Source organism: Aphelocoma coerulescens, chromosome 1A (genome assembly GCF_041296385.1).
Source record: "Aphelocoma coerulescens isolate FSJ_1873_10779 chromosome 1A, UR_Acoe_1.0, whole genome shotgun sequence".
Classification (NCBI taxonomy): domain Eukaryota; kingdom Metazoa; phylum Chordata; class Aves; order Passeriformes; family Corvidae; genus Aphelocoma; species Aphelocoma coerulescens.
The window spans coordinates 39,073,735-39,088,946 of record NC_091014.1 but is presented as its reverse complement, the minus strand read 5'-3'; the positions used below and the strand labels follow the sequence as shown (position 1 = coordinate 39,088,946).

At 39.0% G+C, this 15,212-nt stretch overlaps 1 protein-coding gene across 9 annotated transcripts in view; it reads left to right on the top strand.

Moving 5' to 3' along the window:
* OSBPL8 (oxysterol binding protein like 8) overlaps positions 1-15,212 on the top strand; it is an 85,662-nt gene that overhangs the window by 44,781 nt on the left and 25,669 nt on the right. For 8 of the 9 annotated variants that reach the window (XM_068999348.1, XM_068999336.1, XM_068999344.1 and 5 more), the window contains 3 exons: positions 10,294-10,364; positions 13,693-13,773; positions 14,611-14,712. In XM_068999348.1, the coding sequence (XP_068855449.1) occupies positions 10,294-10,364; positions 13,693-13,773; positions 14,611-14,712 (254 nt within the window). Of the gene's footprint in view, positions 1-10,293; positions 10,365-13,146; positions 13,198-13,692; positions 13,774-14,610; positions 14,713-15,212 lie in introns of those variants that run through there. The other variant, XM_068999383.1, reaches the window with a different exon arrangement.

Genomic DNA, 15,212 nt, shown 5'->3' with positions numbered 1-15,212 from the left:
TCTGCAGGACAGGCCTACTTGAACCTGAGCTGTGACCTTGAGAATTTCATAAGGGCTGAGATGACAATGTTGAAACCTGAGCAGTCAGCAAGGCTATTTACTCCATGTGGGAGGAGCTGAGCAGGCTGTTAGCAAGTGAGGAGGTGCAGTCAAGTACAGTTGCCAGCAGTGCATGGGGAGCCTTGGTGGTCATTCATCACCACTCTCAGGCTTGCCTCTGGAATTACTCCTCAGCTAAACTGCACTGGAGCTGGAAATACCAGAGAACAGAAGAATACTTGGTGAAAGAAATTTGCCTCTCTAAACTACTCTCCAACTTGTAGCCTCATGGTTTAGGTATATTTTTTTTCTGAATCAAATATCAGTGCTGAAGGCAAGTATATCTTTAATACCCTTCTTATTAAATAGGAGAAAACCACTTTTACTTCAACTCCACATATGAAAATCAGGTGTTGGATAAAACCTTTTTAGGTATGATAGTCTAGCTGCTTTCCTTTTTTGTTTTCTGCATGCTGCAAAGAGTATGTTTGTACTGCATGTAGAGAATTATTTATGACCTTTTCATGGACTGGGGGGAGAATTCTACTGGAAAAGGTAGTGATGTTGAAATGTCAGGGCAAATTACTGTCAAAATTGCAGGGCAAGTCTAAAAAGCCTCTGTCTTCCTCTACTACACCAACCTGTCCTTCTTTCTTCTTTTCTCTCTAGCTTTCACAGAGTTTGGTTTTAAGAAGATTTTGGCTTTTCCTTGGGTACCTTTAAGGGGAAAAGGGTTATTTTTTTAAATTTGCATCACTAGACATACTCTTTGGTTGTATTACTGCATCAGTATCAGTTTGTAGAATGTTTGTTATTCTAAACTTCTAAAATCTCTATAAAAAGGATTATTATAGTTACAATTCCTCATTTGGGTAGTCCAGATAGATTTGATTTGAGTTCAATTTCATGGAATTCATACCTGTACAATTTAGAGAGATCTTTTTTTGTTAAGACCTCAGTTCTGTGTTTTTTTTAGATGTAGATATTTTTCCATTGGTGAAATGTTTTAAAGCTAAAACCAGACTTTGTCAAAAGTGTTCACAAGTTGTTGGAACTCTGTGTATCTTCTATTTGACTTTGTTTTGTACACTGAGATTTACATTTTGCTCCAGTCAATATCCCTGGAAGCATGGGATTATGATTAGTTTTCAGCTAGTATTTACTATTGAAGAAGCCCAGATTTAATATCTGGGAAAAATATGTGAAAAATACATTCTGGCCTTTAGAAAAATGTATACATCAAATAAGTTTTCCTCCTCTAAAGAGATGTTCAACAGATTGACTGAGAATGAATTCTTCCCCTTTGTTCCCCCTTAACCTCCTGCCCTGAGATACATGAACTAAGTATTTCAGTTGGGTAGGGATTTTTGTCTTCCTACTGATAAAGGTATTTTATAAAACAGAAAAACCAGGAAACTTTTTTTTCTCTTTCAGTGGCATACTTAGTCTACTGCCTCCTATCATGACTTTTCATAACTTTTTAAATGAAAATACTCACATATTCATGCACAGATACATTGTGTCATGCCCCTGATGCCTTTAGGCTAAAGTGCAGATACTTTCCTGTTTATGCAGGCTTTTCTGCCATGTCTCACTTACGGAGTTGGACTTGGCTGTAGTTCTGTTTGTGAGTATCTGAAACGGTGTAAATTTCCAAGCTGTGTATGAGAGTGCATTTTCTAAGTATGTCAATTATTAAAGCCCTGGAAGCTAGTATCAAAAGGCTAGAAGGCTGCCTGGGACATTAGTCTAAGATCACGACATCTGATTTCATCAGTACGTGGACCTTTTCTGTCTGAATTTATTTTCAGAAAGGAGAGAAGAAGAAAAAGGATTTATGGTGTTTTTTAGTCTTTGAGGGGTAGGGAGTGAGCAGATGAAGGAGGAAGCTTAAATTAGGTTTTTTCTTTTCCTCCTCTGTTGTGGTGGTGAGACAGAGTCATATTTTGGTAAAAGACTCAGAGCCTGCCTCTCCTGGGTTGCTGTTGAGCTAAAGCGGAAGGTGCTTAGAATACCTGGATGACAGCTTCCTTTACTGGAGAGAGCCTCAGAGAGGGGAAACATAACATTATCCATATTGAAATTCTTAATTTTATCTATCCAGAGAGCTCACTTTCGGTTTTAAATGCAGAAAAGGGCATAGGAAGGAGAAAGAGATATTTTAATCTGTTCCTGTTTACAGTTTGGCTACATGAGCAGTGTCAAGGGACCTGCGAGGGCATGAAGAGGAGTGAGGGAAAGGCCTTCAGGATTATGTTGTTTCCTGAAGCTTCTGGAAGTGTAGGCACTTTTTTTTTTTTAGTAATGTGAACATAAGGTGGCAGAGAAGACTCAGTTGTGAAACAAGCTGCTGGGCTGGCAGGCATGGTCAGGCATGGAGGCAGATGCAGACCAAGGGATGTGCGGGTGTCTGATGGAGGAGCCGCCCCTCCCATTAGTCTGTGTGACCCAGCCATTCCAGTACAAGACATGGAAACGGCCAGATACCAGTGTCAGCAGAGCGTTCTGGGCAGGGTCACAGCCCTGACTCTGAAAGAGGAGATAACAGCCCCATTCATTAACTGGGCAAGGTAGGTCTGTAATGAGAGGATACAGTTCCTTCTGTGTGTAAGGGGAGTTCTACTGCAGCTTTCTCTTGATTTTAGTTAGAATAAAAAAAGAAAATGCATATTCTGAATAGATTTGGACCAAGGTATTTGCTCTGTTTTGTAGTTAAGACAGGTTTGGAGAGGTAATATGGAACTGTGTTTATTAAAACAAAACCAAAATCAAACCAAACAGAAAAAAAGGTAGTGTTCGCTCTCCTTTAATTTCCTCCTCACTGCCCCACCATTCCACTCCTTTAGTTTTTCAGTTGCTCTTTCTGTTCCTTCTGGGACATTTGGACAAGGACTGCTTCAGCTGAAAGAAGTGTGAGACACAGGGCTGGGTAAATGGAGACAGGCCTGAATACATGATGCTCATCCAGTTTTTCCTACTCCCTGTGCTTAAGTGAATTGTGTTCTTCATATAGCATATAATGGTTTCTATTGATGGCTATCCACGCCTCATATTTGTTTTTATCTGGTACATCTTTTTACCTTGTCATATATTGGGAAGTTAACTACACTTCTTTGTATAAGGGGATGCAGTAAATAATATTTTTTGAGGATTAATCACATTCATGCTACTATTGATTTAATTTATGGCATGTGTTTCACTTTGTAAGAGAAGGAGACCTCTAGTATGGAGTAAGGTAGAACTCTAGTTCTTATTTTCAAGCCCATTCTTGGTGTCCTGTTTTTTTAGCAGAGAAGGTTTCAACACCTGTTTTGTCAATCATAAGATGCGATGAGGAGAATGGGACCCACAGAGAAACACCAAATGGGAAGGAAGTTCCACATTTGGAAGAGGGTGGCTGTGCATGCTAGTCATTGTGGCAAAGAGGCTGCTGATGTAACCAGCCGTGGATAAAGGAGTTTAGGGAGAGATTATTTGACTTTATTCTGGTAGCTGCCAGCAGGAGGAGTTTGGATCAGCGGATTTCTAGTCTTGAAGCACAATTTACTGGAATCTTTTTTATATTTAAAATTTAAGTTGGTCCATTAAAGTGTTTTATTCATTGAATAAAATATTTGGGGCATTAATAATAAAAAGCCTTTTTGTGGAGATTATTTAGGGCAGCTCTTCCAGGAGTCAGGCTGGTTTGTATATATAAATATGGGAGAGTTTTGAGAAGAAAAAGCAATTGCCTCACCTTTTAAATAAAAATAAGAAGTGAAGTTGTAGAGGCCATGGCAGTCAGTTGACAAAAGCTAGTTAGGTGAGTGCCTGAACAGGAAAGTTCGACTTGGCTGCATAAATGCAAATGATTGGCTCCCTTTTCAGATTCCCGTAGTGTACCACAGTATCAAACAGGGAAGCCACATAGCTCATGAGTTGTCTGTTGTGCAATATAACTTTGGGACTTGAAAGACTAACAGGAACTTGATTTAAGGAATCCTTAAAAGATAACTACCATTTTTGTGTGCTTCAAAATGAGAAGGGCCAAAACTGAGAGGTAAAAAATGAGAGGCGATGTGTTTCCCAGAAAAAAGGAGCTGAAGCAAAGCCATTCCACTTTAAGCATCCTAAGGGCTTTGATGAGAGAAGTATAGTGTTGCTTGGCTTGCTGCTGATTTGGCAGCCTCTGTCTCTTCACTGCATTTTTCATGTGCGCCCTTCGTTTGTTTCTTTTTTTTCCTCTTTTGTGTCTTACTCATCAGAATGTGAGGTAAAAGGCTGCTACTGCAACACTCTTGTTCCAAGCAGCTTATGCTAGCCAGCTTTCCCAGAGAACATAATCCTTACACAAACACCTTAACTCATGAAGGAGGAAGGTCCAGTGCGACATAGGTTTTCTTCATGCGCTGGGATTTCTTCTGTGTTTTCTCCACGAGCTGATGGCCGAAGGCTTGTCCGGAATGCTTCATTTGGCGGATATAACGAGCTCTCTCCTGCTTTACCAGGTTTGTTTCGGTCTTGTATTCCTTAAAATGAACAGAAGCAAATGTAATTTTCACCTCAATTTTTAAGCTCGAATGAAAATAATGTACTGAGATGTTGGTAGAAATCGGAAAGAGTACTGCTTGTATGCATTTAGATAACAGCTCTTTGTAGTGGCAAGATTTGCAGACAGGCAAACGAGTAAGTTAGCTTTTACACTGCCACAAATCTCACTTTAAAATGCATTGGTGGATTTGAGACTGACTGGAATGTTTGATTTGGTTGTTTGGGCTTTTAGGACTGAGGTTCTGTGATGTGGTTTATAAATGCCTTCCTTTCTTGTACTTTCCACTGCCCCCCCTCCTCCACCACACACACGCATAATGGATCTGCTTTAAAATTGTAAGGTACAGCAGAAGGTTTTCATTTAGCTGTAACTACTGGAAAATCTGCAGGCTGGTCATCAAGGGTTTGACATAAAATGACAAGATAGAAAATGAGGGCTAAAACATAGCCTTGCTAAACTCTGTAGTGCAAGATTTTGAAGACTTACAACCCCTAAAAGGATTTCATTCTCCTTTTGCTCAGATACATTGTTTCCTGAAAATCAGCACTGGAATATTGAAATGGATTGGTAGAGTTTCATTGTTCCTAATGTGCTCTTCTGATGCAGGTACCTGAGTTTCAGCAGTTTATTTCAGAAAGCCTTAGTGCTTGAAAATGTGTTACAAGGTCATCCATTCCTGAAAGGGGACATAGTACAAATTGTGCATTCTTTCCGGGATTGCTCTGGGTGTGTGATTGGTCTTGTGTGTGTGCACAGATGCACTTTATTGTGTAGTCCCACCCCACACCACAGGGCCAGGATGCTGCAGGGGGAAGAAAAGGGGGGGAATAAAATAGTTTTCACTTTCTATTGCATGTCTCCTGGAGCATGGCTCACTGCATTTGTAAGCCCTGCTTCTGAAGCCCCAGAGCAGAGTTGGGTGCAGAGCATGGGGGAGATTGCAGACTGGCAATTAGGGGGTCTCTGCAGACACTGTGTCTTAATAGACTTGTTTTATCCTGGAATGTTTCCTTTCACTCTGCTCAGGAAATGATTAGCCTTCTACCAAGAATCTAACACTGAGATTTATTCAAGCTGCTTACAGAATAAAAGATCTCAAAGCTTGAAAGCATGGGGTTGGCAACTAGACAGATGCTTCCCACCTTTAAAATAAATGTGTAGTCTGGTAATTAGTGAAAACAAAAGGGTTTCATTTTGTATTTGCTTCCTTTTTGTATAGAATTCTGCAATTAAAGCTGATCACTGTTCATAAGCAGACAATAAATGACTACTTAAAATGCAGAATAAATGGAAAGAAGTTTTTAATTAAAAATTCAAGTATGTACATAGAATTAAAAAATGCTTTCTCTTTTGAAGTCTTCCATTATCTCTGAAGAATTTAAACATTCCTAACATGCTTAATAAGCATTCTCTATATACTCTTTCAGATTGGCTTAAGTAAAGAGTAATTGTCTAAAAGATACTCATATGTAGTTAGTGAAGACAGTCTTTGGTTAGTTTTATTTTATATGGTGCTTGCAAAAGAAAACACGACTGTGAGAAAACATAAAAGGAGTTGCTTACTTTTCTGATTACTTCACTTTTAAAGTCCATGGAGGAATCTGAATTAGTTAATATGAAATTGTAGTCTTAAATCTGGTTGTCAAGAAGCTTTTGAAAGTCAGTCAGTTAAAAAGACTACTGTTCCCTGTGTTCAATTCTTTTAAAAGATTTTTTCCCAATGTGTTTATTATATAGCACCAGTATTGACAACTCCCACTAAGTACAGCTCATACTTCTTCCAGAAACATTTTCCAGCTTAATTATTTGTTCCTCAAAACTGCACATGCACACCAGTAATCAAATCAGGCTGTTCCTTTCTTTTCACTTGGAAGTCAGTAATATTGTTGCTTGGATTGCTGTTTGTGATCTTTTCCTGCATTGCATTGCTTTTTTGCTGGTTTTTCTGTATGTTTCAAAAAGAGCCTCCAGTGGATAGTAATTATTTCTTTTATGGATAAAATAGATCTGACATTAAAATGTAACCATGTTTATTTTCTGATGTATTTTTCTCATGTATCATAATTGCAAATGGCATTTATTGAGAGGCACAAAGCCAGTATTTGAGATGAAAGAGTTATGTGGTAGGTTTTGGTTTTTCTCTTCCTTCAAAATTGATTGAAGGGACAGATTGTGGGTGCAGCTTTAAAAAATACATGTTATGCTTGAAAATTGAAATCTATTACCTTGACAGTTTTGTTTGAAACTGTACCCTACCACAGTCTTTATCCTAAATAGTCTCTAATCTTGGAGTGTACATAACCTTTTTTTTTGTCAACAGTGTTTTGAAGAGGTTTTTGTTTTTGTTTTTGGATTGTCTACATAATGTCTCAATCTCTAGAGCAGCACTGTTTGACTTTGTTTCATCGGCCTCTTGTATACAGTGGTTCTGGTTCCTCTGTCAGGCTCTTCTATCTGTCTGAAAGCTCCTTATGAGTTTAATGTAGATTTTCACCTGCAAGTTTTGGAAGAACATGCTGAGGGAGTGCTCACAGTAGGAGCGCACTAATGGACAGTTACCCGTGGCTTCTAAGGTCATACCATGAGCTGTGGCTGACTGCACTGGCATTGGGATCACCTTTCAGAGCCCATGGGACTTGTGCTGTTAAGATAAGGAAGGTCACACTGGGAGAAAGTCTGTTAAGATGCGATGTTGCTTTGAATACAGTTGCTGATGCTCAAAACTGCTTTAGAGAGTACAGCAGTGGCACTGCTAACTTTAAAGGTTGCTTTCAGGATTGCAGGTAGAAAATGATACATAAATTCAAAGGATTCAATAGAGAGGAAATTACAGAAAGGGACTGTTCAACACCTGAATTTCTACATTGTCAAATGTGAGCTCAGGTTATTTTGTTAAAGAACTGCTAATTGAGTTACAAGATGGGAAAGAACAAGTAAGCTAAAATACTAAGCCCCAAACCACTGCTGATAAACACTGAAAAACTTGAAACACTTTCTTTATATTACCCCCTGCTTCTATACTTTTGTGCCCTGGCAATCTCTGCTCCAGACAGCTGTCTGTATTGTGAGCTTATCCCTCTACAGAGAGGGAGGTTACAAGTAGGATGGTGGGGGATGCAAAGCTGAATAACTGTGTTTCCTCAGACCGAGATGGGGCAGTGCAAGGTGTTCTAGCAGGTGCAGCACCCTGACTTGGCTTTGCTGATGAAGCCCTGAGAGAGCCCTTTTCTGTGCATGTGGGGGAGGGAGGGAGCAGTTGGTGTGGTGGTATGTTCATGAATCACCTGGCACTCACGCCTCTCCAGCTCGAGACACTGAAAGCAAGATGAAATTCATGGAAATGCCACTGAACTTTGGTCTTCATATCCAGTTCTCTGTGACAGAATAGTTCTTTGTGGTTTCATTTCTTCTTGGTGATACTGATGCAAAGCTTGTTTGTGAAAATAAAAAATGTATGTCTGTTAGATAAGGGCATGTAAAGTTCTTAAAACTGTTGTGCTTTAGAAAGTAAGCTTTGAATAATAGCTTCTTTCCGTAAGAACAATCCTGACTTAGCACTTCCTTGCTGATTTCCCTCACTAAGCCTTCTGTATGTGCCATTAAATAAATAAAAATGGCAAAGTCATTAGAAAATGCCTGCATTGCATTTTCAATGGGACTTGATTCCTTCTAAGGAATTTCTTTGGGTGCTGGATGAGGTCTGTTATGGCCCTGGGGTGTGTTTGACTGCCTAAGGCTGGCATCGAATCCAGTGACTTCTCAGTGAGCTAAGGCAAGTCTAGCCTCTGAGGCTTTAAACAGCCTTTGTTTTGTTTCATGCCTGATAACTAATGCTATAGAAAATGTGCTTTTGCATTTGCTATTATCCAGGAAATGTGGCTTCTGGTATCTGGATTTTTTATGGATTCCCTAGTACTACACATCTGCCTGTCAAGGTACTTCTTCCCTGTTGTTAAATCATCTTCTGTGTTACAGGTTTTCATTAGCTGAACAAACCTCTTGCAGGTGTGTGTTGGAAGAATTTCAAAATGAAGGATTTAGTGAACTGTGCCCAGGTGGGGCTTCTATGAAGATGTGTAAAAGTTGTTTGTAAAGGCATGTAGGGCTTGCTTTTATTTATGTGAACATAGAATGAGATATTGTACTGCAGTATATAATTTTTAAAAATCTGATCTTGAAAAATAATATCTGCACAAAAATAATAAATACAAAGGGAGAAAAAAAACCAGAAAAAACTGGTTACCAGACCAAAACCAAGAGGAATCTCAAGATTTCTCATGTAACCTGGAGATCAACCTAATGCCTCTTTAACTCCATGAATCTTCCCAAGCTGTGTAATTGCGACAAATGAATCTTTGATGAATCAATGAAATGAATCAATGTCTTAGAGTTTCTATGTATCATAAGTTGTGGAAGGGGGAAGATAATAATTAGAAAAAAAAAAATTCCTACAATGGACAAACTACCCAACACCACTGCTACCGAAAGTTAGAAATTCTTCCAAAGCTCATAGTTTCCCCACATATACACACATTCCCCTGAAGAATGTGAAATCAAGGAGTTGCCCTGGTAAGTCTTCTCATTTCGGGGATCAGAATACCGACTTCTGTTTCAAAGTCGGGACCATGCCCAGAGGGACACTCTAAAGCTCTGGTGGTGTCCAGGGGTGCAGCGTGCCCGGCTAGTGCCGTGTCCGGTGCAGTGGCCGTGGGTGCAGGGTGTCCTCGCTGGTGCATTGCCCTCTCGTGGGCACAGCTCTCAGACACCCCCAGGTTCTGAGACCAGGCTTCTCAGCTACCTGGGCTGCTCGGATATCCATGTGTGACTGCATGGTTTAATCTGCCTTCTCTCTGAAGGGCGAGTAAACGATGGCATGCTGACTAACTCGGATAAATGCATTGTGCAATTTGTTTTATTCCTGTTTATAAAAGCTGTATGCTGCCACCACCCTATTCAACTAAAATGGATCAGCGAGTGAGATGTTGTGTCTTGTAAGCAGCATAGGCGATTTTTCGTGCCAGGTTTTCGTGCCAGGAGGGTGCCAGGTTTTCAGTCTGTGTTCTGTGGCACATAGCAGCTGTGTGGCAGCACCCATACCAGTTGTGTCCCTGTTTTCCATTGTCGCACACACACAGACTTACTTTGCTTTACTGGGGAGGTGTGGGGTTTGTCACAGAAGAAAAACATGGGATTTTGATAACTGTTTTAATATAAAGCCTTGTAGTTATGCTTCTTCAGTGTCAAGTTGGAAGTATAAATTCAAGGCTAACGTAAGGAACTTTTTCCATTTTCTTGCAAAAAATTCTGACTGGTGATTTTCATCAGATTTGCTTTCTAGCTACAGAAATGAACAAATAAAAAAAGGCTTTATTTAGTACTCTTCTCTGTGCCTGCATGTATGCAGGTAGGGAAGAATGAGAAAATAAAAGGACAAAAGTTGGCGCATTATATTTACAATTTATCAGGTGATTGGATCAGGTGTGGCATTTTCCAAATACAGTGGACTGTTTTTGCCTCTTAGTGGGTATTAAATTAGTGTATATTGTAGTAGCTGGTATGTTTTCAACTGATGAGACAGATTGGTATGTATATGTTATTTGGAAATCCAATTTACTTGTACTTTTTAATGCTAAACACATAGGTAAGTTTATTTCAAAGGCTAGCTCATGTAAATTGTTAATGAATTTAAATTATTTGCAATAATGCTGGTTTTTTTCTTTCAGGTTTTGACAAAGGGAAGGACGAAGCATCACAAAGTAAAGAGGATGTGGCATATTCTATGTCAAAAAGCAAGGTAAGGAAAACAACTTCTTAACCAGGCTTAAAAATGTTGGTGTATAAAGGAGTTAAGCATTTTTAATTAAAGGCAAATGTATTTAACTTTTGTTGTAGATAATCTTGAAGATTACTCTTCAGATTCAGCAATAGATAAAGGGAAATTCTTAATATAGTTCCCAGGATGACATCACATGCAAATGTGTGGTTCAAAGTAGTGAAAATTAAAAATGGAGTCTTCTTGCTGTTGTCTTGGAGTGGGATGTTCCCTTGCCATAGATTTTAAATTGCCTTGCCATAGAGTTTGAAGGCTCTAACTTGCCCAGCTGTATGGTTTTCTGTTTTCTGCTAGGATGTCCACTGTCTTTTTACAGAGGCAGATGTGGTAGCAAACACTTAAACAGATTGTCAGGGTGCAGCTGATGTAGGTTGCTCTGGAAGGTGAGGACCAGATCTTGAGCACAGCTAGCTCCCAGGGCAAAGGGGGAAATTCCTGATTTTTTGCTGCTTTTGTGCACAGCTGTTCCCACGGCGCTCTGTCCTGGGCACAGGCAGCCACACCCCTCGGAGATATGGTTTGCACTCAAGGTCTTGACACAAATTTTTCTGTGATATTTGATATAGCAGAGCCATAAAGAGAAACATTACAAAGATATTGAAGGAAAACGAAGAGACATAAAGATTATAGTAGCATTTCCTGGCTTACATGGTGTCATTGAAATTGCAATGGGATAAGCAGTTTTGTTTCTGCAGCTGATGCTGCAGTTTTGTGGTGTGTAGCTAAGCATTTCAAACTGCTGGTGTCCTACATGTGACTTGGAATCATGAAACTTTGTATCTTTCTGCTTTAGTTCATCCTAGAGCCTCACTGGTCAGGGATACCAAGGAAGTATACTTCACCATCCAGCTTTCTTCTGATCAAAATGTTGGTCCAGAAACGTCAAAATCAGTTTGACTTAGACAAGTTAATATGATCTCTTCTGACTTGGATTTATTCCAGACTCTCAAGAATCATTTATCTTTGACTATCCAATTCCTTTTTCCTTTCCCTTATATTTATTTTTCTTGGTTCTTGTCTTTCCAGGATCTTAAGTCTTTGTGTTCTTTGCTATTACTTTTTTTGTGTCTTTCTTTTGAAGATGAGACCAAGATTCCTAATTCTGCTAATACATGCTTTTTTTCACCCATTTTTTTAAATTGCTGCATGTGGGCCCTGATTATACTAGTGGAAGTGAAATAGCAGCCCTTCTTCCTAAGGGAGAATGGAAAAGCAGTGATGGGACTTGCCTGGAATCTGGTACTGAATGTACTTTGCTGAGAGTTACAGCAGGTTCTCTTAAAGTGTTTTCTCCTAAATTTTTTATCCCATTTGCTATGTGTAGATATAACAGTGAGAAGGTTACTGGCTTAAAAATATGCACTGACCTGTCTCAAAATACTGAACAGGTAAATCTAGACCTTTACTCAGTGTCATATTATTGAGATTTAAAACTGAGACAATGAGAAAAGGAGTTTTTGTAGCCTGTGAAACTTCCTGGTTTGGGGCTTTTATATGCATGACCTTTAGATTGCCTTAGCTTTCTGTTAGTGAGCAACTAGAATATTTTTTAATGTTTTGCTTAAGTTGCTGCATTATAGCTTGCATAATGAGTTCATTATCTCTTCTTATGTGACAGTGATAAGCATTTTTCCCCTCTTCTGTTATTACATTTAAAGTACTGTATTTCCTTTAAATTCTAGAGAGGAATTTAATTTCAAGTTGTATGCTCATCTTAAGGCTAAATTTTGAGCGTCAAGAACATACCTTTATTGCAAAATAGAGGTTTCCTTCATTTTTCCAAGACAGATACAGAAGTTAAAGAAAATTTACTTATCATTAAACCAGTTTTGAGCTAAAATTACTTTTTGCCAGTTATTGCACATATCTTTTTTACAGTAGCTAAGTAGACTCCTGTAAAGTCTTAGTTCTGAATAAAAGATGTAAAATAGAATCCAGGTTAAATTGTTTGGTACAGCTTGTGAATCTTTGTGTTTTGTTTCCTTTTTTTGAGCAGCTTGTGAGTTAAGAGAGTGCTCAAGTGCACTGTTTTTACTATTGCAGTAAGTTTTCCTCAAAGCTTGCGTATTTTTGACTGTCATTTTGTAGTATTCCAAAATACAAATTCAGTGAATAGACTTTGCACTGTAGTTTGAGGTTTGAAATGTGGAACATCTTGAGGGTTAGTTTTAATAAAACGTCTTTGAATTTGAATTGAATACACAGTTTAGAATGTTACGCTGATTTTTTTTTTTTTTTGACAATGCAGAAAGTTTGCATCCACCAGGCTTATGTTTCAGTGTACAAAGAAATACAACTCTTTGTAATTTATCTGAAGTTTGTATAGAGTGCATACCTTCTCAATGTTCTGACTTCCAATAGGAATGATATGAAAACTCTGTGATAAGCTCCTCTTAGACCCCTCTTTTTCCTTTTTTTTTTCCCCCTAAAGAGTGCTGTTCCTAAAGTGACTGTTTGGTGGCTTGAGTTCCCTTTGAACTAGTAGGCAACAAACCCTAGAAGTAAACTTTGAACCTTACAAGACATGGGGGAGAGGTTGGGGGGAAGATCACGTGGGTGCTGAGGCAGCTCATTGTCCTGCATGAGCAGGACTTGGGTGTCACGAAAAACCTGGGTCTCGGTCCTGCCTGACACCACCGTGAGCTTCTTGAAGATGACTTGCAAAGTAATCAGAGCGTGGAATTCGGGAGCAAGGAGCAGAACGAGTGCCATTAGTGGGCAGTTCTACTTTGATGTTTTATAGAGCACTGAATCCTAGACTGAAGAGGCTGTATTTTCCTTCATGAGTCACAGGGTAAGTGCCTCTATAGCAGTCCATTTGGAGAAGCTGTCAAGTTGTGGATGAAGACAGCTGATTCTGTATTCTGATTCATACATCCTGGGAATGACTCCTGTGTTAAAACACCTGTATCCTCCTAAAACATTCTCTCTCTGCTAAAATAATGCCTAGCTATTCAAGCATTCTCTGTCTAGTAACAGTCTACATGAGCTAAATACTTACTGTGTATAGGTCAGCTGCTTCTAAAGGAATCTCAGACTTCTTTCCCATAAAACCCTTATGAAAAGAGGCTCCATGAATAGGTGGTGAACACCTCATGTTACAAGTTGTAGTTTGTTGGTTTGTTTGGGTTTTTTTAATGGGGAAGCAGTAGAGAAGTGAGAGGGAATGGGAACCTTAGAAACATAATTGCCCTTCAAACACTTTCAAAAGTGCCAGCATCAGTAATATATTCTTGTATCTGTCATTGTTACTTATTTATTTATTTATTATGTATGTTGTGAATTTCAGTCTGAATCCAAGCTTTTCAATGGCTCTGAGAAGGACATCTCTCAATCTTCAAGCAAACTCACAAAAAAAGAATCTCTCAAGGTGAATTAATTTCCCAGTAACTCCTCGTGGACAATAGATGCATTTATGTAGTTTTACCTTATTCTCTAATGAGAAGACAGAAATGCCAAATGGAATATTTAAGTATTGTGCGAAACTGTGCTGTTGAGTCTCTTCAGATTTTACTGTATTTTTACTTGAATAATGGCATTCTATAATGCAGTCTTTAAGATGGCACAATGTTCTAGAATAACGCAGAAGATTATAGTTAATTCAAGTTGGCAGGGATGTCAGGACACCTACATGCAATGAAATGACAAATGGAATTATCATTATTACAATTTGACTGCATTCCTACTGCCTTCTTCCCCGTGTTGTAGCAAGACCAACCTCCACTGCTTGGCAGATACCATTTCAGGAGAAACGTAGAATTATTTGGCTTTAAACGAGGGAGATACGTTGCTGCAAATTTCTCCTGGGGAGGGAGCATAACTGGTGGGTAAAGACCACAGATTGGATAACGTACCTGTAAATTGGAACCTAGTCCAGTTTTGGTTTTGTACTTTACACCAGGAAAGGAAGAGAGGAGGGGGCTGGTTTGGTTGGTTTTTTCTCCCCTTTGATTCTAACAGGAGTTTCAAAGTCCTCAGTTTTAAAAGCAAATTGCAGAAGAATGTGAAATTAGCTACGTTATAGCTGCTCTTGAAGTAATTGTTTGCACTTTGAAGTCAAATACTCTGTTTTAAAGCTATTTTTCTATATGTATATTGTGAATTGAATTTAGCAGGTTTTTCCTCAGCGTATATTGGTCAGTGCCTTTTTGTGCTGATAACTGGATTATGGCCGTGACACTGTAAATATTTTTATTATTATTTACAGGTTCAAAAGAAAAACTACAGAGAAGAAAAGAAGAGAGCCACGAAAGAATTACTCAGCACGATTACAGACCCCTCAGTTATTGTTATGGCTGACTGGTTGAAGGTCAGAATCCAAGTGTGAAACCTGAGTTGAAGATGGAGCAGTTAGTTGCTTGCTTCTTTCTGGCCAGAATAGAAAAGGCTCAATCTTTTACTTGCTGTTAATGTTTTTCTACAGGCACAGCAGCCACTAATTGCATGCCAAGGTCTCTGTGCTCAAATCCTAGGGGACTAATAGAGGAACCTAGCTCCCACTTAGTACAGTCACCCTAGTCACATGCATCCTGTGTGTATTGCCATCACTTTGGGATGAGTTGGCTTTGCAATTCTCATTTTGTCCTTCTCATTTTACACTTTGAAGTGCAACTCTGTTACATACATAACAATAGCAGAAATTATTCAGTCAGATATTTGAAAGCAGATTTCTCAGTGTATCTTGTAATTTTCCTTTCCTCTTTCAAGAACTAGCTGGTACTGCTAGGTCTCAAAGATAGCAGTCCATGTTATCAACAGTAGTGCAGTTTATACATTTCTACATGTTCCTTACATTTGTAAATATATTCT